Source organism: Schistosoma haematobium, chromosome 4 (genome assembly GCF_000699445.3).
Source record: "Schistosoma haematobium chromosome 4, whole genome shotgun sequence".
Taxonomy (NCBI): Eukaryota; Metazoa; Platyhelminthes; class Trematoda; order Strigeidida; family Schistosomatidae; genus Schistosoma; species Schistosoma haematobium.
The window spans coordinates 26299545-26325359 of NC_067199.1; the positions used below are offsets into that span (position 1 = coordinate 26299545).

General features: G+C 29.9%; 1 protein-coding gene across 1 annotated transcript; it reads left to right on the plus strand.

Moving 5' to 3' along the window:
* The first annotated feature begins 2747 nt into the window (after positions 1–2747).
* On the plus strand, positions 2748–25441 carry AG8_1 (Severin). The gene is made up of 9 exons (XM_051216088.1): positions 2748–3247; positions 13166–13245; positions 14601–14741; positions 17961–18088; positions 20595–20817; positions 21509–21595; positions 22045–22124; positions 23583–23757; positions 24775–25441. The coding sequence occupies exons 1-9, from the start codon at positions 3157–3159 to the stop codon at positions 24892–24894; spliced, it is 1125 nt and encodes a 374-aa protein (XP_051066644.1). The 5' UTR covers positions 2748–3156; the 3' UTR covers positions 24895–25441.
* Positions 25442–25815: the final 374 nt, after the last annotated feature.

A 25815-nucleotide genomic window follows, 5' to 3' on the forward strand; every position in this document is an offset into this window, starting at 1 on the left:
AAAATAACATAAATTAATTGGTTGATTCATGATTTCAATGAAACTCAAAAATCTTCAAAATCCTATGCTTCCATTCATCAACTTCATTATTTTCTCAGCTGTTTACAACCCGTAATATTTAAAAAATCATAGTTAAAAAAATGGGTTCAAATTACTTACATGAATGATTTTAGTTGGAAGTGACTATGAACATAGATCATTATGAAATAGCATATATGTAAATAAATTTAAGAGATTAAATAAAAATGTTGGTGGAGTTTTGTTCTCTGAGCTTTCATGATGAAAGCTCCACGACCAAACCATCCAGCTCAGAGAACAAAACTCCACCAAAATCATCCACCTGAGCTACAAATCTTCTCCACCATCTTAAATAAAAATGTAAATATATATTTTATGAAAATTAACATTCAACAACATTAATAGTAATTAGAATCCACAGAGCTAAAAATAAGTAGTTACGCAATCAACAAAGACTAATAATGAGTGAAAATAAAGTTAAGATCACTTATTGATCTAGAAGAGAGTTAAAAAAGGCAGTGATGTGATCAGTTATGAAAAAGGGTTGAAAAAATTCTATGTTGTAATGAAAAGAACATTTGTGTTGTGAAGGTAGATAAAGACCAACGACTATTTCCTTTTGGACAAAATAAATCAGATTTCTGGTTCGTAATAGCAATAGCTTCATAAAACTTCGGAAGGCTGAAGCCCGGTTGTTTTCTTATCATCATAAAAGATTTCAGTGTCTAGCTGATGCACTATTTTTAAGAGATGTTTAAAAATTGAACTATTTAAAATACTCCTTATGATTGAAAGTTTTTAGGACTATGTTCAGAGGATCTAAAATAAACCATCACTTCTATTTCGCCCGTATAGTAACCTTGACAATAACTAGTAAATTGATAGATACATTTGATGGTAATATGTAAAAAAAAATGCGTTGAAATTTTACTATGTTAGTGAACAAGTTGTTATGAGTAGGATTAGTAGTTTGAATATAGTGTAGTTTCTGATCATTTGGTAATCAGATTTAGGTTAAATAATATTAAAGATAGGGCATTTATAATTAGAATGATATTTATTAGAGCTAGATGAATTACATTTAATCCACCAGAGAACAGAAATGTTAAGGTTGATAAGATGAAGAATGTTGTCTTCAATCATGTTTAGACGTATTAGACTGTGGAAACTGATGTTTCAACTATTCAATATGAAACTTCTAATCTATTCACCTTAATAATCAACGGACAGATATCTCTCTATAATATATTTCACAAAATTATTTAAATGGAATTTAATAGTCATTGTCACTGAAGTCTTTAAAAAAATACCGGCTTCATTTTCTCCCCTTAATTTACTTATGAGGCCTATGAGGAACTATGACTGAACAAAGTACATTTTACTGTCACTGAGTCAGCTAATAAATGATGCAAAACGAATGTTTTGTCTGCGATTTAAATCTAGTGCCAATTAAGTTGTCATTTTTTAAAAGACAAATTTAACTTAAATAGTTGAATTCATGAGTCTATTTAAGCTAGACCATCATTGAAAACTTGGAAGCACTAAACTGTCGTTTCGTCCTAGTACGGGACTCCTCAGCAGCGCGCATCCACAATCCCACATGTGGGACTCCAGACAGGTATTTACTTCAGAAAGTGGATGAATGGTTGCGCAAGATCATGTAACGATTAAAGTTAAGTACTAACACCCTTGGATACTTGTTCAGTGGTCTAGAGGGACCGGCCGTCCTGTGCTTCCAAGTTTTCAATAATGGTCTAGCTTAGATCGACTCATAAATTCAACTATTAAAATTACTACAATCTCCATAAACACCCATTCTGATAAAAATCTAAATTCACTTTGAATCTTATTTGTCTGTTAGATATAACTTTTTATAAATAAATCTGGTTGATTAATTGTATAAGTTGAATAATATAGAAAATGTACACATTATCAGATAGAATACACATGTCTTCTATTTTGACATAAAAACTGTAAAGAAACCACTTTATTCGAAGTATAGAGTTTTATAATTAAGTAAAAGTAAGCTGATATTTACTTGTGACATAAAATTTACTTGATCAGTCATAATTTTAGGTTATATTATTTAGTGTTTTCAATTCAAAAAACAATTTTACCTTATTCATACAATTATATCACATCCGGATGTGATTTTTGCGCACGTTTTGCTAACCTACTTTTACTTCTGATAGAAATAGTTTAATAAGATAGTTAATAAAATAGTAATTTCCAAACAAGATAGATAGGAAATCATTAACTGTCAAATAAATGTAACATTGTTGGATTATTTATATTTAAGGATTCAGTCTTTGTAGATCGGAACAAGCCTCATAGTTCGGTTGTGCAACTGATTCATGAAGAACAAAAACGTTGTTGAATTTATTCAGAAGTTCTATCAATTTCAATATATTTATTTTCTTTTTCGGCAAAGATAAGATTAGACGAAAATTTCGACAACTTATTATGTTTCAGTCTAAATTTATCAATGAAAATCGAAGTCATTAATTTTTGAAAGTGTGCCTAAGACAGGAAATCTTATCCCTTGAATATGTTTGGAACGAAATTATTTAAAATCAAAGATGAACTTTATAGTATGTTTATATTCTCACTAAATTAACATTAAGAAGTGTATAAAAATAGTAATATATAGTAAGTTAGTGAAGTCTATTTAATGTAAAATTCCTTTTATAATTTAACGTAATCTCTTTTTATTATCTTAAGTAAATGTCATTCAAAGTCCTGAAAACGGCATACGAGTGACTAAATACGTAGATTGGGTCATTCAAGTACTTTATCTCAATTACCATGTTATTTACAGATAACATATGTGAAGCACAAATATTACTCATATACCTACTAACATATGTACACACATTGTGTTTAACTAATTCAAACCAATACCAAATGTTAAGAATGCATTTTATTTAAGTAGTAATTAATTTGAGAACAATTATGCACCTATACAAATAGATATAAATATATAAATAAAATTACAATATGAAATATTCTTTTAATGTAATAATTATATTTAGTGAGTGTACCATATTGTAGAATATAATTTATTAGAAGAGAATTTTGAATTTTCCCACCAATAAAAACATATAAACAAAAAAATTCTAAACGATAAATTGATTCATAATGGCATTATCTAATACACCTAGTCAAGAATATAGTTGGCAAGGTACAAATCTACCTTTATTTGGTAGTGATGAAGATAAAAGAGTTAAAAGTAAGTTGTTTGTTTGCTTTTTTTTTCAAAAATATATTTTGTTATGAAAAATTAGTTACATGATATTGCATGTTTACCAAATATTCTTAATTAAGAAAGAAAAAGAAGAAACGTTTCACTTTAATTCGTTTCTCATCATTGGTAAATTGAATTACCATCGTTTATTTGGTATTGATTTTAGATTTTAATTATGTAACCTATATGTTAGTGTAGTGTATATGACTAATTACATTCATAGTTGAAAATAACTAGAAAATGTGTAATTAACTAAATGGGATTCATATGAATTAGACAGTTTTATTAACTAATTAAAAACAGTGATACATTGTATATGTATAAATCTCTACTCACTGGTTATTTAATGTGTTTAGTTTTTATCTTAAGGTTTCTTAAGTTAGCAAAGTATTCTTTCTATTTGGCTGTTGTATGACAGAACAGTGAATAAGATTGTTCCTACTGCCTGTATTTATTTTGCTTCAACTAAATTGACCGGGTTTAACTGAATAAGCAAGGTATGTGTTGGGACGGCTTTTGAGATCTGCAGAGGCCCTAAAGGAGATGAAGAGTTTCCATCCAATCAGAATATGATGGAGCTTTCTAGAATGTCAACGTGGCATGCTACTATTGGGCAGTAGCATAACATGCCTCTTTGCAGATTGACTGAATGATAATGTTGATATAACAAACTCTCATATCTATAAATACCTATGATTTTCTGTACATTTTGATTCTTACCGGACAAGTACTTTTTCAGTATTCTGTCTTCTGATCTGCGACTGTGGGGGTTTTGTACGTTCGAGTGCCGTAGTTGTATACCGTATTCTGCATTATTCAAATATTGAACTTAACAGTATCCACTTAAACTGTACTTGAATGATGAACTTATTCGATTATAGGTTTCTAAAAGCATATTTCAGGGTTACGAATAAGGGATATAGTGATTTTTAAAATAGATATTCCTGATGTGATTCGTGAATATCATAAATAAAATAGGTTCTAAAAATCTTAACTAGTGTTTATCATGCACTTAGTTTTTATGTGATGATACTGAAATACAGAATATTTTACAAAACATTTTTATGTTGTAAAACGGATGGTTTTGTAACTAAATATGTTACATTTTATCACTGATACGCACATTACGTTTTTAAAATAATCAGTAAAAATTGATATAAATTTCAAAGAGGAACTATGACTGCTTATTGTGTGTAACTTTATCTTACTCAGTATCTCTTAAACATTGTAAACAGTGACTTTTAAAACGTATTCTATATAATCATTCTATTCTAAATCTCTACAATCTCTCTCACTCTCTCTCAAAGTATTTAAAATGTTATCTTTCAGTTCGTCGTATTTTTATTCTGAGTAATAAAGAATTAAAAAATGACAAAATAAATACTCCTTTAGTTAACTCAATAGTTGAGTTCATCAGTCAACTGAAGCTAGACCACTATGGAAAACCTGGAAGCGCTTGACAGCCGTTTCGTCGTAGTGTGGGACTCCTCAGTTGTGCGCGTCCATTTCTTTAGATATTGACAGTTTAAAAAATTATAGTTCATTCTATTATAATTACTGCTATTCCGATATGGTTTTCGGAATGAATTAGAAAATGAAGTCTTCGATCCAGCTTACAATCTATCTATCTTTTATGATATATTAACAAAATTAGAAATTAAAAGGGAAATCAGATATTGATATGCATACGAATATAAAACTATTTGGAACACTCAAAGAGAATAAATTAAAATTTCATATTTTTTTAAATGTAATGTATATTGAGAACAAAACAATGTGCTAAACATCTTTCCAAATGCATAACTGTAACAAGGATTAAACTGTAATGTAACTCAATAAATTTATCAAAAATGTACTACTCATTTACCATTAGCAGATTATAAATACAATATGTACAAACTACGTTCTTTTTAAAACCTCTATTAAAGTTAAATATTAACCAATATTAGATGGGTTTTGTGGATATTATAGTAAATTGAATGGTTAAGATCATGAGTCAGTTGAAGCTAGACCACCATGGAAAACCTCGAAGTTCTGCTGAGGAGTCCCACAATAGGACGAAAAGGCCGTCCAGTGCTTCCGGGTTTTCCATGGTAGTCTAGCGTCAACTGACTCATGATCTTAAACATTGAAATTATTAACTAATAATGAAAATAAATATTGTTATAATAATATTATTATTCTCTATATTTGCATTCGTTACACCAATGTTCATAATGAATTCCTTAATACACTTAAATTTCTCTTAAAGTTGATGGATTCACTCTATTGTTTAATACAGTAATTTGGATTTTATTCTGTAGATAATTGGTATTCAATGATTAGCTAATAAATGCATCATTTACTATGTTCACAACTAAATCATAGATGAATTTATATATTTACAGAAGTACTCGGTAGGATAGTTTTTTTATTGTAGATAAATAGTTAGTTTAGATTATTTTACTAGTGAAAATACATGGTTAGAATTAATTTTGATTTTAAAATGATCAACACAAACAGTTACAATGTAAAATATACTTTTAATAAATAAGTTCTTCCAAGCAAACAAATCATTTTGTAAACATCAATAAAACCATACATTCTTGTAAGCAAAGATACGTGGTGGCTAGCAGCGGAATTCAGCACGTGAGTTTCGTCCTATTTGGAACTCGTCATCTGAATGCACCTACATCTCATAGTTCCAGATTGAATATTAACTCTGAAATGCAAATACATCCAGCCAGTGGGTTCAAAATAGGACGAAACTTGCGTCCTGCATTCCACTGCTAGCCATAATCTATTTCTGCCTATAATTCTTGTGACTCAATGGAATATCAAGACAGTTCATACAGGATGCACATATATCAATAAAAGACTGATCAATTACAGTCCTAAATATCAATAGGAAGATTAAAAAAAGACAATACAAACATAAAATCTTGATTTCTAGGAAAAATATTTTATAAATTAATTTATCGTAATTAAGTTAATACATAAAACAAAGTGTGTGAATGTTACGTTCTATAACTCTTTTTGTTTTTACCTCTTCTTCATTATAAAACTTAACATTCTATCCTATACAGTTTAATCCTCATTTTTGTTTAAATAAACAACCATCACTGTACATTGAACATAATTGTAATATAATACACGATATATGAATTTCATTAGTTCATCATACTAAAACAAAACAACGAAACATTTTTGTTTACTAATTAAATGTATGAAAATTAGATTTATATTAAAAAAGAATAATAGTGATGACGATAATAATAATAATGATAAAAAGGAGTAATCAATAAAAAAATTTAAAATAAAGAATTAAAGAACCTTTACATCATTCTGTTCTAAATATTTGAATAATCCATTAAATGGAGAGAAAAAAAATAACGAGATTAAAACAAATTTCATTTGATGAGCAGATTTTAAAATGAATGAAATAAAATTGATTATTAAGAATTTTTCTTTTAAAAAAACAAACAATAAAACGGAACCATTTCATAAGCAAAGATGGATAGTGGCTAACAGTGGAACCCAGGACGCAAGTTTTGTCGTATGCGGGACTCGTCAGCTGGATATACCTGCATCTCAGAATTGATGTTCACTCCGGGACTAGGTTCGAGTCCCGGAGTGAACATCAATTCTGAGATGCAGGTATATCCAGCTGACGAGTACTAAATGGAAAGAATTTCTCGTTATGGATTCCGCTGCTAGCCACTATCCATCTTTGTTTATAATGCTTATGAATTAAGGCAATATCAAGGCAATATCGAGGCATACATACAGTATGCACATGTGCCAATAACAGACTAATCAATCGCAGTCTTAAACCTCAATGGCAAGATACAAGCCAAACAATACCAAATGAATAACCATTTCATATTTATTTATTTGTTTGTTAGCTTTCTTTTTCTTTCTTTTAAATATTTCTCTGTCTCTTGTCAATATTACAAGAAAATTCTACTATTATTGTCTATCACTTTATATAAACTAATGAGTTTTAATAAGATCTTGACAGTTATTCAGTGAAGAAAAAATAAGAAAGTGTAAATTCTACCCTTTATTCATTATTTATTGAAAATTCTGTAATGTTTTATGTTGAATAAAGCAATTTTTTATTATGATTAACATAATTAAACTTTCATTATTATTATTATTATTATGTATTTACTTTATGGAATAACATTGTCAATCGACATCATCATCATTATCATAATGAATATTGAACATTAGTGTTTCTTAAAAAGGATTCGATTGTTATAATGAGCTATTTTCAATAACTGTGAGAATTACAAAAACAAAAGATGAAATAAAAGTGAAAGATTATAATTGAGTGAAATTTTTTGTGAAAAAAAAAGAATTAGAGAACTTATTTATTTCTTGTTTATTTGGCAATAACAGTCATAATAATAACCATATGAAACAGTCAGTAAAAATAATGTCAAAACTGAATGACTGATTGATAGAGGTAATAATATTAACACAATGAAGTATTTACACACAATACTTAAAACACATATATATGTATGGTAGATAGCTCTTAGTTCAATAGTTTTATAAAATAATTGTAAAGGAATTTCAATGAATAATGTCAATTTAAATTATGGTAGAGTTATCGACGGGTGATCTTATATCGATCACTAATATAATAGAATACCTTTTTGGTGGAATACCTTTTGTACTCCATTTTGAAGTTAAGTTTAAAACTTGATGTTTGATATATCTTGATTACATTTATAATGTTCTGTTCCAATTTACAAGTAATAACTGAATTATTAATGTAGTTCCAACTAGTAGTAAATAGTAACAATCAATCTTCCGTTTGTATGTTATTTTTAAATTTTTTAACCAAAGTGAATTTGATTAGAAAATACATAGTTTATGATGGACTTTATAGTCGTACTGATCACTGATATAAATAGGAATTTCTTGAACTATTACATAATGAATTCAGTAAACTTATAACCACTTGTTTAATCTAATGATTAATCATAGTTATGAAACAGGATAGAATAAATTGTTATGTTGCGGTCTATTCACTATGAATGGTTGGATAGTTTAGGAATGTCATGATTGATATAAATTGTGGAACTACTAAGCAAAATAAATTGGCTTATATGGTTGGTTGCATAGGTTTTCTAGACAGTTTAGACATCAGTTTTAAGAGTATAGAGTTTATGAGATCACAGATGCAGCGAAAATGAAGCTGAGATAATCTAAATGAAATACAGGTGAAGTCTTTCATTTCCGCTAATGTGTTACATTTATTAGGGCAATTAATATTCGCAAAATAAGTCCATTATAACCCTTCACATAGTGACTCATCTCTCTTAATTATCTTTATACAAAGAGAACTCAACTACATAACCTAAACGGTTTTGTTCAAGAACATTAATTCATCACTAACAATACTCATTTAATAATCTAAGAGTCTAAAATTGAGTGATACATATGTCTTACGACGCTGGTTATTTGCTTTTATTTAAATCAGTAAGATTTTTAACCTAAATAGCACCTCAGTTATAGTAAGTCACTATTCTGTGCCAAAAGATATTTAAATCTAAATTTGTAAAACCTCTGTTGGGATCAAATAAAAAGAGTTTATATCGATAGGAGAAATGTAAATATTTTATCTTTAATTAATGTGTCAGAATGTTTAAGGTCATTAACCAGTGGTATGGTGACTATGTACCTTGAGTAATAATTGTAGTTAGCTCAACAGTTGAAGCTTACTTTTTGTCTGAGTAAACTTTAACCCAACTAGTTTCTGCTACTTAAGTTTAAAATGTATAAAAATGAATAAAATGACTGTGACCAATCATTAGGTATAAGTTTTATTATTCCCTAATCAAAACAAAGTAAATTTGTAAGGCTTATAATAGTTCATTATTTAACTGGTAAGAATATCATTCATTATTTGTAACCAATGTTTATTATGGCTATCTTCTTTCCTAATACTATTCATACCTATTAAACACTAATTAAATAATGAGTGACTTTTGTAAGAAACATAGTGGACACATTACATACATTCAGTAAGTAGTTTGTAATCACTTAGTGAAACAATCATTGTAAAACTAATCCAAATTATATGAACTGTATATAATTGTGTTTTTTCTCGAAAGCCGAGTTCGTTAAAAGTTTATCTAAACAAAATAGGATCACAGATCATGATACATCGTTGCCTTTTATCAATTTGAGCTGAAAATCAGCAAATATTTGAAAGATTTTAAGTCAGAGTTAATAATTACACAACTAGTTGAAACTGCCTGTGATATTTTTGTACAGTCTTCATAAAAATACAACTACATTTTTGATATCATAATGAGTCAGTCATAACAATCTGAGCAACTGTTTCTCAAATAAAACCACAATGAGAATTTGTAAATGATTTCAATCTATTTGTGTTGCCTCTATTTTCAACTGTAAAACGTTTAAATACTAGAGTGAACATAAATTGCTCACATAGAAATATATCCATTTTATTTTATCGAAGCAAGAAATAGAAGTACATGGATTCAATTTATCAACCATCTATTACCACTTAAGGACTGTTTTGATTTAATTAATTACATGACGTTCCAATTGGAAAACGCATACCTTAATCGATGAACAATTACTGTTGACATTTGACTACCACTTGCAATCTTATAGGCCAGGCAATTGTATGTATACACCGACATACTGAATAGTAATATTTACCACTCAAATAAACGTTATGAGATCTAACTAATACGTTTGCATTTGATTGATATCATGAATTAATGAATTTTAGACCACTATTGATAACCTGGAAGCACTGGACAGCCATTTCGTCCTTGTGTGAGACTCCTCAGAAGTACACATCCACGATCCCACACGCGAGGTTCGAACCCAGGGCCTTCGGTTTCGTGCGCGACCATCATCCATTATCATCGGTGGGTAACTATCTCACACAGGACACGGATTAGTTCCGCTGCTTTGTTACAGATAAATTCAAAGTATCATTTTTGTTTACAAAGTAGACGTTAATAAGTAAAAGATGAAGTTTAAATGCTGTACACTGGTTGTAAACAATATAAACTTGAGAAAATTTCTATATTCTAAGTAGTTTATTTTCCTAAATAAACTGCCATACCGAACACTTAACAAAAACTATGTTTAAATATGAAACAAAACTTACTGAATTCAGGAATTTGTTGTCTACTTAGATTCTACAATAATGAGTACATATGCAAAAAACATTTTTGAGATATTTTATGCAACTGTTTAAATGAAATAAAAGTTTTTATGTGTTCTTATTTTCGTTCACTTACCTATTAACTTTCGTATCGTAAAGAGAAAACCAAAATTTATGTGCAAAATACAATGAAGTATACAAAGCGAAGAGTCAAGACAAGAAATCAACATTAGATAGCCGAATTGAATCATAAAGAAGCTTTGTATTTATGTCCAAGACTTATTAATACACAAACTTCTTTCTTATGAGTTCATACCTATCTCACATAGTATAACACTCACCGATGTTGCCATTGGTTTATTTAGGTACTGACTGAATATTTAAAGAACCGATTCGCTTATAGCACTTGACCACTGAGTAGTAACTTGTCTAATATTATCTACTCCTTATTGCAGGTTGAAAGTAAATGAGGATACTCTAATTTTTTAAGGACATTGGTTAGTGTGAACTAGTACCAAACGTAAGCCAGAAGATTCCTGTTCATTGCTTTCAGCTATCTATCATCACACAAGTACATACTGTTATCAACTCCTTTAATTCAATTACTACACTATATGTTTTTTCGATAGAAAGTAGGTTAAATTATGAACCAGAACAGATAACATTAGTTACTTCTTGGTTCATGCTCATTTGAATTCATGACTGTTAATTTATTTATAGTGTGTTTAAATAACTCCGCTTGCTATGTAGCTATCAAGTGGTGGGTTGGAACTCTTTAATATCTCAGAAAACAGGATCTTCGGTTCAATTGTTTTCATCATTTCAGAAGCCTACATTAACGTATCTGGCCAAAAGTGGATGATATCACTAGATTTTACCCCAGTCTTAACAAATGTTTCTTTCTTAGAGATTTTTCGCTCCTTATACATATATATCTTGAAAATAGTACCATCAGTATCGTTATGTATTTTCAATGTACAATCTAGGTTTAAAAGTGTGTTCAGCAGACAAACCATTGACGGTGCAATGGAATCTTTACTAAATTCTATTTTAAAAAAGTTGCGTGGCTGATTTATCTAGTCGTTAACAACTAACAGTTTTCATTTCTACGAGAAATATATGGATAACACCATCATCTAAGATCTTACTAGAGAGAGGACGTACTAGAAACCCACATAAGTTTAGTGTATACCACTAGAAGACTACATTCACAGAGGAGTCACAGGTAAATACAGAATTCCGCTTCTTACATACTTTGAAGAAACGAAGACCAGACTGCTCTTGACAAAATTTAATGTATAGAAGAACAGCCTGACATGAACAATATATGAATTTTGAAAGTTGGGTTCTATTTAAAAGGAGAAGAAAGCTTCCATAGTCTCTAACCTGCAAGGATGATGGCGGCTAGCAGTGGGATTCAGGATGTGTCTTTCATCTCATTTGAGACTCGTCAGCTGGATGTATTTGTATCTCAGAATTCTGGCGTGGACATCAACTTTGAAATACAGGAAGATCTAGTCCACGAGTCCTGAATGAGACGAAACTCGCGTCTTGAATTTCACTGCTAGCCACCATCATCTCAGCTTATAATGCTTGTGACTTGAGGCAATATTGAAGCAATCCGTACAGGATGCACATATATCAATAAAAGACTGGTCAGTTACAGTCCTAAACATCAATGGGAAGATTCGAGCAACCAATAAAAAAGTGAACTAACCTGTAGATCTAGAAGACTCTGTTTAAAATATAGTCGGAAAAGAATTGAATAAAACTTAACAAATTCATATGGCAAATAGCTTTACTACCAGACTTATTAACAGTAGCCCGAAACTAACACTTCAATTAAAAAGAGCCCTTGCAGTACGGAATATGTTTCTGCGGAGATCTAAAAAAGCCAGCTATCGAAATCAATGGGCTATGGATTGTATTCTGCAGTAGATATCCGATCTTAGGATCTGTCAGCGATAAACTGCTGCCTCGGGTAACCTTATTGTTCACCTAATGGTTTATTTGATTCTGCGAGGTTAGTTATATTTTCTGTTCAAATCATGTTCTTTCCAGAAATATATCCAAACACTACCCAAAATGGCCATCTTCAGATGAATGTGAATCAATGAATGATCCTTTTACTGAATATCTGGTCATTTCTATTCATCTATCTACACAATAACCCTCATTTAAGATTATCCACAACGTCGAATGAACGGGCTCTAGTGAAAGTTGAATAAGAAATTGATCTTTAGCAAGGGCTTTGTAAACTCACCAATACATACCTGATCTTCGTATTCAGAAAAGAACATAAATAATTCCCTATATAACCATCGCCTAAACACTCTTGCCATTCTTATAGTCTGTTTTCGACACTTCTTTATCCCTTCTTTATTTTCGTTAAATTGTCTAAGTTGATACTTACCAGACATATCATCCTACTTGTCAATTTTATTTTATCTATTTCTCATTATCCTTTAATTGTTTTGTAAGTTATATTCAACGCCTGAAATTTTTTGATATCTTTATTGAGAATCCAATAATTTTTCTATTTTATAACAGACTACATGTTGCACAATAATTACAGCTACAACTGTACAATTTTAGTAAATGGAAGTATGGAAAAGAAAATTTTTCATTCGAATTATCATTAGCTTATTACATAACTTACTACATAATTCAATAGGCACCAATTTGTTTGTTTCTCATTTTCTTTTTATAAAACAAGAACTCATTTTACATTAATTATTTTATTTTGTTTCATTTATCTGTAGAGGAATCTGGCTTACAAGAAGAAGCTTGGTGTTCAGTTTTGAATACACATTGTCCACGATTATTTGTATGGAGAGTTGAGGTATGTTATAGTTTGGCGGATTATATTTTAATTTAATATTGATTTTCATCTATTTGTTTATTTTTAATTTTATTTATGTTTAAAAATAACTCCTACTTGAGATGCTGATTTAAAAAAACCCCAGAATGATGTGTACGTTGAGAGATTATAGTTGTGTTTTCGATGAAATGTTATTTTCATGTGTAGCGTCAATACTTTAAAACTGCTGTTACCGATAGAATTTTCGGTAACTATATAGATCCTATATGTTTCAGAAAGATTATTGAGACTTAAATTATGGAATGGAATAAACTACAAATTGCTTCGAACACATTCATTTCATAATAACAGTTGACATTTAGCCGTTTTTATTTGTATAGATGTGTAAAGTTGGTGTTTCATATTGTTACTTTGGAGATTACAAAAGCGTTATTCCTATCTACTATGTTTAAACATATTATTCAGTATGTATTACAAAATTACATGTTCACTTTAGCAATCCTGCAGTGCCATTCAGTTACTAGAATTTGGTCGGCATAGATTAGAGTGTGATACTGATTAATTGGTAGTAGCTCAAATAAACAGATTCTAACCAGATTTAATAAACACTTTGGTTAAAAATTTATTGTTGGTATTTTCTTAGAAAACGTATATTAGAAATAAGTTATAAATTTAAGAAGTACTGTAAATATCCAATTGGGTTAATTTTATTTCAGGTGTTTAATCTAAAAATGGAACACAGAGGAGTTACATGGAGTATAAAAGTTCATAGTTTGATATTCGAATTCAGTTTACTGTTGAAAGGTATTCCAAAAATAATTATTTTATGATCGAATCTATTAACAAAATGGTTATATTAAGTTGTGCATATAAACTCTCAATAATTTGGTTTCTAGTCTGAATTAACTAATGACGGAGATTCACTAATTCAAATCAAAGACAATGAAAATGATTTAATTTAAAGCGTTGGATGTAAATTGGTTAGAGACAGTCAACAAGAAACCTCAAACCAGGGTTTCAGGTTATTTTGATACTCATCTTCAAGGTTCATCTATACTCAAGGGGGGCATTGATCCTGTATCACCTTGCTGACGAGTGTTAAAATAATACAAAATCTAAATCCACGGTTTTATATTGATTACTTTCAATTGCCTAACATCTCAATATAGTGTGTGCTACGTTGAGTTATTAAGACTAGTGGCAGCATTAAAACCTAGTCGATAAAAGTCGATCAGCACTAAAAGGACTAGTCAAATATGTTATTAGTTAACACTTAATGATCAACCAATGGTACAACGCTACATATTTGTAATAGAAGCTTTTATTTACTTTACCTAACTCATCAATAAATAGTTTTTTTATTATTTCAATTCTAGAAATTTAAAATTAGACCAGTTAATGAAAATGATTATGGTCATTTCTTCAACGGTGATTCATATATTGTTTTGAATATATATTCAAAAGGTAGAGGACTTGGTTATGATGTACATTCTTGGGTTGGATCGAAAAGTACTCCGGTAAGTTAATATTAAAAAGAAAGAATTATTCGAACATTCATTTTTATTACTTTTTTATTAATTCTTTAACAATTTTTCGTTCTAAAATTTCAACAATGAACTTAAACTACTCCTGGAGTTCTAGTGAGAAGCCGTTACCAGTGGAGTTCAACCAGGTCTGTCGTGAGATATCAGTTCACTGATAACAATGGTGTACGGTGGCGCAACTTCGTGGATTGGTTGAAGTTAGACATTAACACCGTTGGATGTCAGCTCAGTGGTCTAGTTGGTTAAGCGCTTGGTGCGAGACCGATAGGTCCTGGGTTCGAATATCGCGGGGGCGGGATCGTGTATGCGCACTGCTGAGAAGTCCCATACTAGGACGAAACGGCCGATCAGTGCTTCCAGGTTTTCCATGGTGGTCTAGCTTCAATTGACTTATGATTTCAATCAGTGATAATTCATTAATCATTGAAAAACATAAAACTTATTCTTCTATAAATGTGTAAATGTGTGTAAAATTTATTCATATAAAGTACATATCGTATGACAATACAATAAATATTTATATAGAATTCATAATTAAATGGTATGATTTATTGATTTGTTTTTAGTTGTGCTTTTTTTAATCGGTTAGTAAATGTTAATTAATTATGATAGACATGTAACTGTACTGAAATGTAATTCAATTGATCCGTATCATTGAAATTACTATTTACAAAATAAAATATTTTGTAAATACTTTTTAATGTTCTTAAAGATAGACAATTTAGTATATTCACATTTTTATGAGATTTGGTTCATTTCGTCATATACATAAACTAAATAGTATAATTTTGAATTATAACAAGATATTTATTTAACGAAATAAATTAACCCAGTTATAAAGTAGTTTAAAATCATAACCAGTTGTTACAAACAGTAATCTAAATCAAGTAAGTTTATATTCATTAGAGAAATTAGAAAGTTGAAAGTTATTTATAGTATACTTTTATGGGCCAGGGTAATTTTACATTGGTTTTCAGAAGAACCATATATCACCCAGGCTTTCATATGACAACCTAAACAGTACAGATCAATCCCGTTTAACAGGAGAACCAGAACATGTATAGGCTTTAACGCTACAATCTGAATAGTACAGCTCAATCCTGTGGCGCAACCACATAGGTACTAAGCACCCTGGTGGACCATTCGCACCATTTATATACACGTTCACGTCACATATTTAATTATTCCGATCAATGATCGCATGAATCAATTATGCACAGAACGAACAGGCCAAAATTGACCTATTCCGCTTATATGACAGTCAAACTCATTAATGTTAGAAATGGCGACAGGCTTTACAATGTTCCAATGATAATAGCCCTTGAGAACAACGAAAAGCAACCACCAGTATGAATGATATCGGTTAACCAGCAAACCAATTTTGAGCATGAACAGTCAGCAAAACGTGCCAAAGTAATACCAAACTATCCACAATATTAATGGCGAACCTCCAGTCTCATATGGGACCTTCAGCTCTACATAGTAATATTATATATATTATATAACCGAAAGTTATTTATTCATTCTTCAACCTCTTCAAAAGTTATAGTGAAAGTAGAATAACTAAAATTTGTCGAATATGATAACAAACAAAAAAATTAACCATTTTTCATTTGCTTGTGTATTGCATTAAACAGAGATTGTAGTGAGTAAATATAAAAGCTTCTTCTGCTCATGGTGAAACTATTATTATTCAGTGATCGATGATTAGAGGTACATGAAAATTAATATATTCTCTTTGCCCTCTAGAATGATCTCCAACTCAATAACAATTAAAAAACATACATAAGAGCTTTCTAGATTATTTAAAGGTTTTTAAGCTCATTTCATAGAAAAAACAAGCCACGTAATTAATTACAAAACATGAAAAGTCTATTTTAAAATAAATAAATAACGGTCAAATCAGATCATAAACACTTAGTTATCATCAGAGGGGGGGGTTGTGGAGATTTTAGTAATTCAATAGTTGAATTCCTGAGTCCAGTGAAGCTAAACCACCATGGAAAACCTGGAAACACTGGACGGCCACTTCGCCCTAGCATAAGACTCCTCTGCAGTGCTCATCACATTACTCAGTAATGTGATCCCGCCCCACGGGATTCGAACCCAGGACTTATCGGTCTCGCGCACGAACATTTAACCTCTAGACCACTGAGCTGGCATTCAACGGTGTTAAAGTCTAACTTCAAACAATCCACAAAATTGCATCACCGTCCAACATTGTCTTCAGTGAGTTACTATCTCACAACAGACCCAGTTGAACTCCATTGGCCACGGCTGCTCACTAGAACTTTAGGAAATACCTCTTAAAGCCAGCCACTAGTGGGTAGATGATAATTATTATCAGAATATTTATGTTACTTGATTCTAACCTTTATTCTACTATTATATGTGAAAACAATCTAAACATAAACTGAGAATAATTCCAATGACCAACCATCGATGCATATTCTTCACACTAATTAGAAAGATAATTATGTATATATGAAAACTAAGTATATATAAACTAATTATCCTGAGTACTGTAGACTTATATTTCCTGTGAATTTAGTTTATCCATTTCCGAGTACGAGTCCAACAAAATGGTTTCAATTTAGACATTCGGTAGACAACTATGGCTCTAAATATTGATTACTAACATGATTTTGGAAATAGTTCGTCGAAATAAACAGTTTGAGGACTTTAAGAATAAACGGAGACATTAGTCCGTTTTATAACTTCATATCGTATGTTTAAGAACTCTTCGTGTTGTATATGAAAGTTTTGAATTTAATTCTGAATAATTTACTCTTTAGCTTGCGAACCGTTTTACTAGTGTGGAAGTAAAGGTCTGTTAATATTATCTGAATGTTTATTTCATAAACCTCTCAGGGGTTTAGTGAAATCCTATATTAGATAGAGTGACTGTCGTTTACTTGTCAGTTTGAAACAGATATCATGGTAGCTAACTCTAAACACTTAAAACTCACAAAATAATGACCGATAAATATCTTACATTGTACCATCAAGTTTAAATTATAAAAGACTATTGGATCCTATCCATTTATATACAAATTCAAACCAGTTTCACAGCAAATATACATTTACACGATGTATAATGAATTAGGATTAAATATTTATTCATTAATGAAAATTCTATAAGTTCTTGTTTGCTATTGTCATAACTATGAAAATCCCATTGTATTTACACAGGAAGAATATACTACAGCTGTTTATAAGACAGTGGAACTCGATGCTGTACTTGATAACCAGGCTGTTCAACATCGTGAAGTTGAACAATATGAATCATGCTTATTTAAATCCTACTTTTCATGTTTCCGGTAAGTTACATATTCTCATATTTTTGATAATTAAATTTCAAATTCTAGTATTAGACTGGAATAAATTATAGTCGTAGGGTAATGAGTTCCATTAATTTACAAGTTCATGTAATGGATACAATTGATAGTAGTTAACATATACAGTTGTTAACCCTTATTAAACTACCTTCATCAAAATATGAGTATAAATACTTGATGTTTTTCTTTGAATTCAATATTAACGTTTCTAGTAATCATGCTGAACTACTTTCTTAGTAACATGCATATTTCATACAAAATCTCTTTTATCAGTTTTAAAATTGTTACGGAAAGAAAAAAGAAAGACATCTGTTTAGTTGATTATTTTAGTTTATGAACAATCAACAATGTAATTTAGAAATTATGATTCATTCAACTGTGAAGCTGTTTACTTTAAAGATAGTTTTTCACGCATACTTTTTTTAATTTCACATATCAGTCATTAAAAACTATGAGCCCTAGTTTTATAAAATGATTGAAAATCGATTTCGGTGCTAATATGATTTTTCTGAAATCAATGTGTTGATTCCTTCAGCTGTGGACTTTCAGAATACAACATTAGACAATGTAAGATGATTGCACAATATCATGAACTGATTTAAGTTTAAAATATACATTAATAAATTCCGGCTCACTTGTCTAGAGGCTCGCATGTAAGACCGAAGGTCATGAGTTAGATTTCTTGTGGTTGGGTAATGGATGCACACTGTTGAGAAGTGCCATATTGGGATGAAACAGATGTCCAGTGCTTCCTAGTTTTCAATGAATCTTTACCATAGATCTGTTTGGTATACCAATAATACTGGAAAATGTGTTGTCTTTTTATAAATGATCTATTCTGTGAAAATATCTGTTGATCAACACCTTGTATGAACCAAAGTAAAACTAATTAAAATTATAATACACGGGTTAATTTCTTTTAACAATATTTTTATCTACTCACAATAAAATGTTTAAGTATACTCGTGAAGTCACTAGTGATTGGTCACTGGGTGATGATCAATGTCATGTGTGTCAGATCGAATGCTAGAGACCATCTTATACTCGTAAAGTTAATTTTTTTGTAAAGGGAGCATTTTTCGGGGATTTTTTTCTACATAGAATGAATGACGTTTAGATTACATTTATTATTTTCATTTTAATTAATCCTTTTTTAGTATGATCGCGTTACTGTATTCTCATTATATATATATATAATAGATTCTATTAACTTATGTAAACTCTTTAAGTCCTGTAACCCATCTTATGAGTTTATAAATTCCTGAAATCGTATGCAAACCTTTATTCACCTCTAAAATTGTTACACAATTTATCTTATCTGTCTCTGAACGTCACTTAATTCATGCATCATCCACCCCTTATATTTTTGGATTTCAACGCCAAATTACCTCGACCTGTTTCTGTGCATATATATATAGTTATTCTTGATAAATTTTGTTATCCCAATTCTTTTCATTTCTCTATGCAGATTGTTTTACACTATATCTTACCTCAATGTAAACTTTCAATACATATATGGTTGTAAACAGCTAATGAGAAATCACGAAATATAATGAATTCATATTATTCTGCATCTGTTTCTTTTGTTATTATTTAAAATTTAATTTGTTAGGTAAAAGTTACGTTGATTTAAAGAAAATAAACAGTGTATCATTGTGAAATAGCTGTGATACACAGTGCTGACTAACTAAAGAACACCAAAGCACGACTGCATAATATATCATCAATTTACACTTGTATCAAATTATACTGATCCATTAGAACGAATGTTACCTTTCTTTTTATATAATTAAATGAATAGTGAATTAAATTCACTTGCTATTGCTTACTTGAATCTTCCCATCGGTGTTTAGGACCGCACAAGCAAGTGGCTATCAGGACTCAGTAGCTAAGTGAATAACGCGATGGCGTTTGAAGTGAACGGTCCTAGAGTGAATATCAACTGTGAGATGCAGGTGACATCCAGCTGGCGAGTCCCAAATAGGACAAAATAAGCGTCCTGGATTCCACTGCTAGCCACTATCGATGTTTTCTTAAAATGGTGTATTAATGATGAAAATGTACGAACTTGGTGTTAGAAAATATTCTCTCTTATAAAAGGAAACATTTCAAAATCTAATCTTTAGAGTGAATGAGCTTAAAAATTAGTTATTTTTAGTATTTTCAATCTTTCTAATTACAAATTGGGCTATTTTATTACATCAACCATTCTAATGTGAATCAATATGAAGCTTTGTCTGTCAAAATTGTTAATCTTACTTTTCTGTCCAACCAGTAAGTAACCAACAATCTCATAAGGTGAAATATAAATTTTTGTCATTTTCAAATTGAACTACTTTTCATTAATGAAAGCGATAACTTAATGTTAGTGAGTTTTTGCTAAATAACAATTAGTCAAATCATTATGAAATTAAAATACCCTTTAAGCGTAACAGTATGCAAATTATTTGAGCTATAAGCTTATGATTAACTCATTGATTCGTTGTAGCATACTGAACGGTGGCATTGACTCTGGTTTCCGTCGAACAACCCCAAATGAATATCAGCCAAGATTGTTGCATTTCCATCAAGAGGGCAGAGGACGATTCCAAGTACAGGAGGTGGATCTTTCGATCAATTCATTAGATTCTACTGACGTTTTTATTCTTGATCTTGGTTCAAAACTATATCAGTGGAACGGATCGAAAAGTAATAAAGAAAAGCGTTATAATGTAAGTTTTAACCAATTATAAATAACATCTTAGTAATATACATCTTTTACGTATACGTATTCCTGAAGATCACGGGGTGTTGAGTTCTGTGAAAATATATATATATATATATATATATATATATATATATATGAATCGAAGCAATGTGGCATTACGTAACAGTTAAGACCAATAAAGTATGATCAAGAAACTCCATAATTACTTGATATATGCTAGAAGATAGGTATCCAGTTCAACCATTACTATCTCTGGACTGAGGGATCGTAATCATTCCTGAAAATAACTACTCACTTATAGAGGAAAATGCAAAAATACCAGAACAAAAACAATTAATTTACTGATTTTGTACAATAATACACACATGCGTCGCTTAAAAAATCACAAATCGTGTGTATGTGACGAAAAAATGGGTAAAGTTAAGAAATAAGATAGTTAACACATCAATGAGGGTTCAGTACTATTTCAACCGAGTTATCATTTGTAAAATTATAAAAGATTTTAAATGACACATTTTTGTGAAATAGAGTTGTGTTTTGTTCCATTCTAACTTTGTAGTTAACATAACACTTACTCTAAACACAAACCAATCAAATAAACTTTGATATTTAACTAAAACATATAATATAGTAATAAGTAATTTAAAGTAATATACAAATAATTTCTATTCACTCGTTTTCATTGTTTTATTTAGGCTGCTCAATTCTTACTACAAGTCAGTAGTGAACGTAATGGACGTTGTAAAACTGCTGTATTGGATGAATTGTTTACAAATAGCGGAGTGAGTTTTTTCTGCTTCATTAGTTTTTACAGTGTCAAAAAAAACAGGACTTTTCAGGTTTCTTTCGTTTACCAGGGTTTTGTTATTTAGAACTAGACTGATATACGGTTAAATTAAGTTAAGTTCTGATGAAATTTATACCACAAAATATTTCATTCTGAAAAGATAATTCTATAGGAATATTTAAAATGATTACTTTCCACTAGTAAATGTTTTTAAGTATTTAAATCTATTTAAACTACTTATGATACTTAAAAGTAGTATCAAATTACATAAATTCAAAATTCATATCAAACTATACTTATTGAGCACATAACAATAAAAAATATATTTTAAAATTAAAGTGATAATAATGACAGATCATATTTTATTAAATAAGACGTCTTTTATATTGTTCCATCACTTTCAAAATATGTTATATTTATTTCTTGAATGAATTTCTATTCCAGGATGAATTCTTGCATTATTTACCAGATAAACCAGTTCACAGATCTAAAAAGTACTGTGAATCAACAAAATGTATTTACAAGTTAGTTGAAGTTTTATCATATTCAAGTATTTACATCTTGTTTATACACATTATTCTCTCATCAATTTATTTATTGGAATAACTTTCGAGATAATTTCTTGAAATAGTTCATGATGATCATGAAATTTTTCATGGTTCTTTTTTCTTGAAGTCAATAAAAGTAGTCATTACTAAATTGATGTTTGAACAAAATTAAAACAACCACTGAGGCGCAATAATATAATTATATTTGTTTTGACTTTATTCGTATTCACAAAGGGAACCAGTTGCATGAAATTGATGTTTAGCTATATTAGGAGTATGATAAGTAAATTTATATATCAAGTGATATTCATAGAACTTATCCAACACGCATAACAAGAAAAAAGACCTGGTGAAATAACCATCGTCTATTATACTTCACTTTCATTTATGATAAAACTTCATTCTACTTTACCGAATTTTCATACATTTGGCAGTGCATAGAATTCCATTTACGTTGACCTCTCACCTCAGTCAAAACAGCAGAAGGCCAAATTAGTAATTGCATATATTTCTTAATTTTAAATCCCGGTCATGAGATTATGTATATGAATTCTACGATAGTTACCTATTGAAATTCAAACGTTCCAGTAAGTCCACATATAGAATTTAGTTGGGTATTTGTGGTTAATAAACTGTAGGTTTGTTCAGCAAGTAAAATGAAGACGTAGTAAATGAGTCAAAATAAAGTTTACAATTTAAGTTATGTAAAACTGTCATATTAGTATGTCAATGAGTTGAATGGGAGCATAATCTAGGTGGCTATTACATCAAACCTAGGGCGTCAATGTTATGCAAAGTTTACTTTTGTATATGATAACAAATAGAAGTGTTTACAACCAACTGGTTCAAATAGGACAGATGTTTAAAGCTTTGTACTTTGAGAGTTCTGATATGTCGTAAACAAATATTCAGCTACTGAGAACTGATGATAGCTGGTCAGCGAATTCGAAATAATCAAATAATGTATCAGTGACCCACTAACTTAATTAGAGTAGCCTTCTATGTATAGTTTTAATATAGACAGGTTTTATATTCATTGCTTATGTTTGTAAATTAATTAGTGTCACTATGACTACTTCATAGACGTCAAACTTATTTCTCTCAATAAAAGTTTAAATGCATGATTTAAGGCTTTGAAATATGTTGTTGATGTAGTTCACGATACAGTTTACTTGTCTGCAAAACAAAAAGCTTACTTTCAATTAGTCAATGAAATCTGACGCTCAGAAGTTAAACTGTTTGAACCAAATGATTTAAATATTAAATTTTTATTGTCATTTTGATAGACTTAAGAAAATAGTGTATATGATTTCCAGCTTAAAAATTTTTAAGAGCCTGGCTCATTGGCATTTAAATCTTTAAACTGAGGACATTTTTTTCAGTAGCATGAACCACTGAAAACTATGTCTATACATTTCTCCTTTTTATTGACAGGCTATCTGATGAAGACGGTAATCTATCATTTGATTTAGTTGTGAAAAACCATTTGCCTAAAAGAGCGGTTAATGAAGATGAGGTCTTTCTCATTGATGCAGGATATCATCTCTTTATTTACATTGGAAGTAAATGTTTACTATGTGAAAAGCAAAATGCTTTATCATATGCACATGTAAGACAATTAGTTTTTGTATTAATTATAATCATGTGAAGTATACCAATCTATCAACCTTATTCGTAGTTATAATTTACAGAATTCTATATTATGAATATAATATTGAACAAGCAACATATAGAATAGAGATAATCTTTGATTACCTATATGCTATTTGTTTTTAAATAACACAATCTTTTTGTTAAAGTCATCTCCAGTTATTTATTATTTTCTATTATGGGAATTCATATTTAGTGTATACTGATTCTATCCTGTATATTTTTAATGGACTGAATTAGATCATACATGAATATGAACATTATTTCCGGGGACATGAAATACAATTGCATCATACCGATCAGATGGTAGTTGGAGGTAGTCAACAGGAAACCCTGGACCCGGGTTTCGTGCTACTAGGCACTCGTCAGCAAGATGTACCTGTAATCTTGAGGGAACTGGTGCTCCTTGACAGATTTGATCTCATGACACCCAGCTTCACAGTCAGAGACATTATCACTGAGCTATCCGGGCCACGACCGACCTCAACGTGATCGATCACTTTCGATCTGCACTAAGAAGGACTTGACACACATGACATTGATCACCACTAGGTGATCAATCAATTGTGATCATACCAATCTTTAAATAAAATTAAGTTAATTTTCATCAAATAATATCAGTTGAAAAATAACAAATGATTGCTTTGACTTTGTAAAAATTATTTCCAAGTTATATTTATGGTTCTTTAAGATTACTGGATTCATACTAAAACCTCAGCAAACACTTCTAGTCAACTAATTTCTCATTCTTTTTATTAATGAGTCAGTTATTACATTGACATTGTAAAGCTTAGAGTTAACTTATGTATTTATAATGAAAGAAAATTACATTGAAACAATATTTTGATGAGATGAAAACGGATTATTCATAATTATTCAACTGATAAAGTTCAACGTTTTGAAATTCATTTTCTTTATTCAATTAAAATGATTAAAACATTGTGCTTCTTTTTTTTTTCTTAAAAAAAACAACCAGCATTATTTAAAAAGCACAAGACATCCATTCATTCCAGTCACTGTTATTGGTTCTAATCAAAGTTCAGATGAACTCGAACGAGCATGGGACAGAGATAGAGCTTCAAGTTATTTACAATAAATAAAAACAAACAAATATTTATTATATAACTGGATTTGTATGAAATTATTTCTTAATACTATTGATTAAAGCACACACACTTATACACACATACACACAGCAATCCATCACTGTACTATTGTTTTTATTCTTTGTAGTTAACTGAAGTAATATCTCTTTTTTTTAAAAAAAAGAAATATAAATTTAATAATTACAGTGATTTAGCTGATATTAGCTTAACTTCAATTTTATATTTGATATCAAACTATATCTTCTTTTGTTTTTCACAAATAGTTTGTGCTCTAGATCACACGTTCTTTTATAAGTTCACGATGTTTATTCTTTTTTTCTTTTCCAATAGTATCCATATATGGTCTTTTTAATAAACAAAAAAAAAACAAAAAAAAACAAAAAAAAAACAAACTAATTTGGATACTGTTTTACTCTTTTCCATTAGTATAATACAATTTTTGACTATGTGTAAAGTAATATGTTTGAATTAACATTGGAAAGATATTAAACACTGATTAATACATTATTACACAATATATGATTAAGTAATGTTAAATTATAATTCATTTAATCAGCTTTTCTAACAGTTGGAGATTGATTATCATAAAGTGATTCAGATCTATCATAATATATAATTTAAATTAGTAAATGTTAATCAGTATAATGTATAATGTTTGATTACAATTTTTAAATTACTTCTTATCCAAAGATGGATAGTGGCTAGCGATCGAACACAGGATGCGTGTTTTGTCCTGTTTAGGACTCGTCAATTGGATGTATTTACAAGCAAACAACAACAAGTGGAGTTTTACCTGTTATCCGTTTGATATTTAAATTACTGAAAAAAATGTATTCTAGCCTTATACATCATGAAGTGTTAGGTTATATTGCTGAAGGATTTCTGATGGTTAGCCTGTTCAACCGGTAATC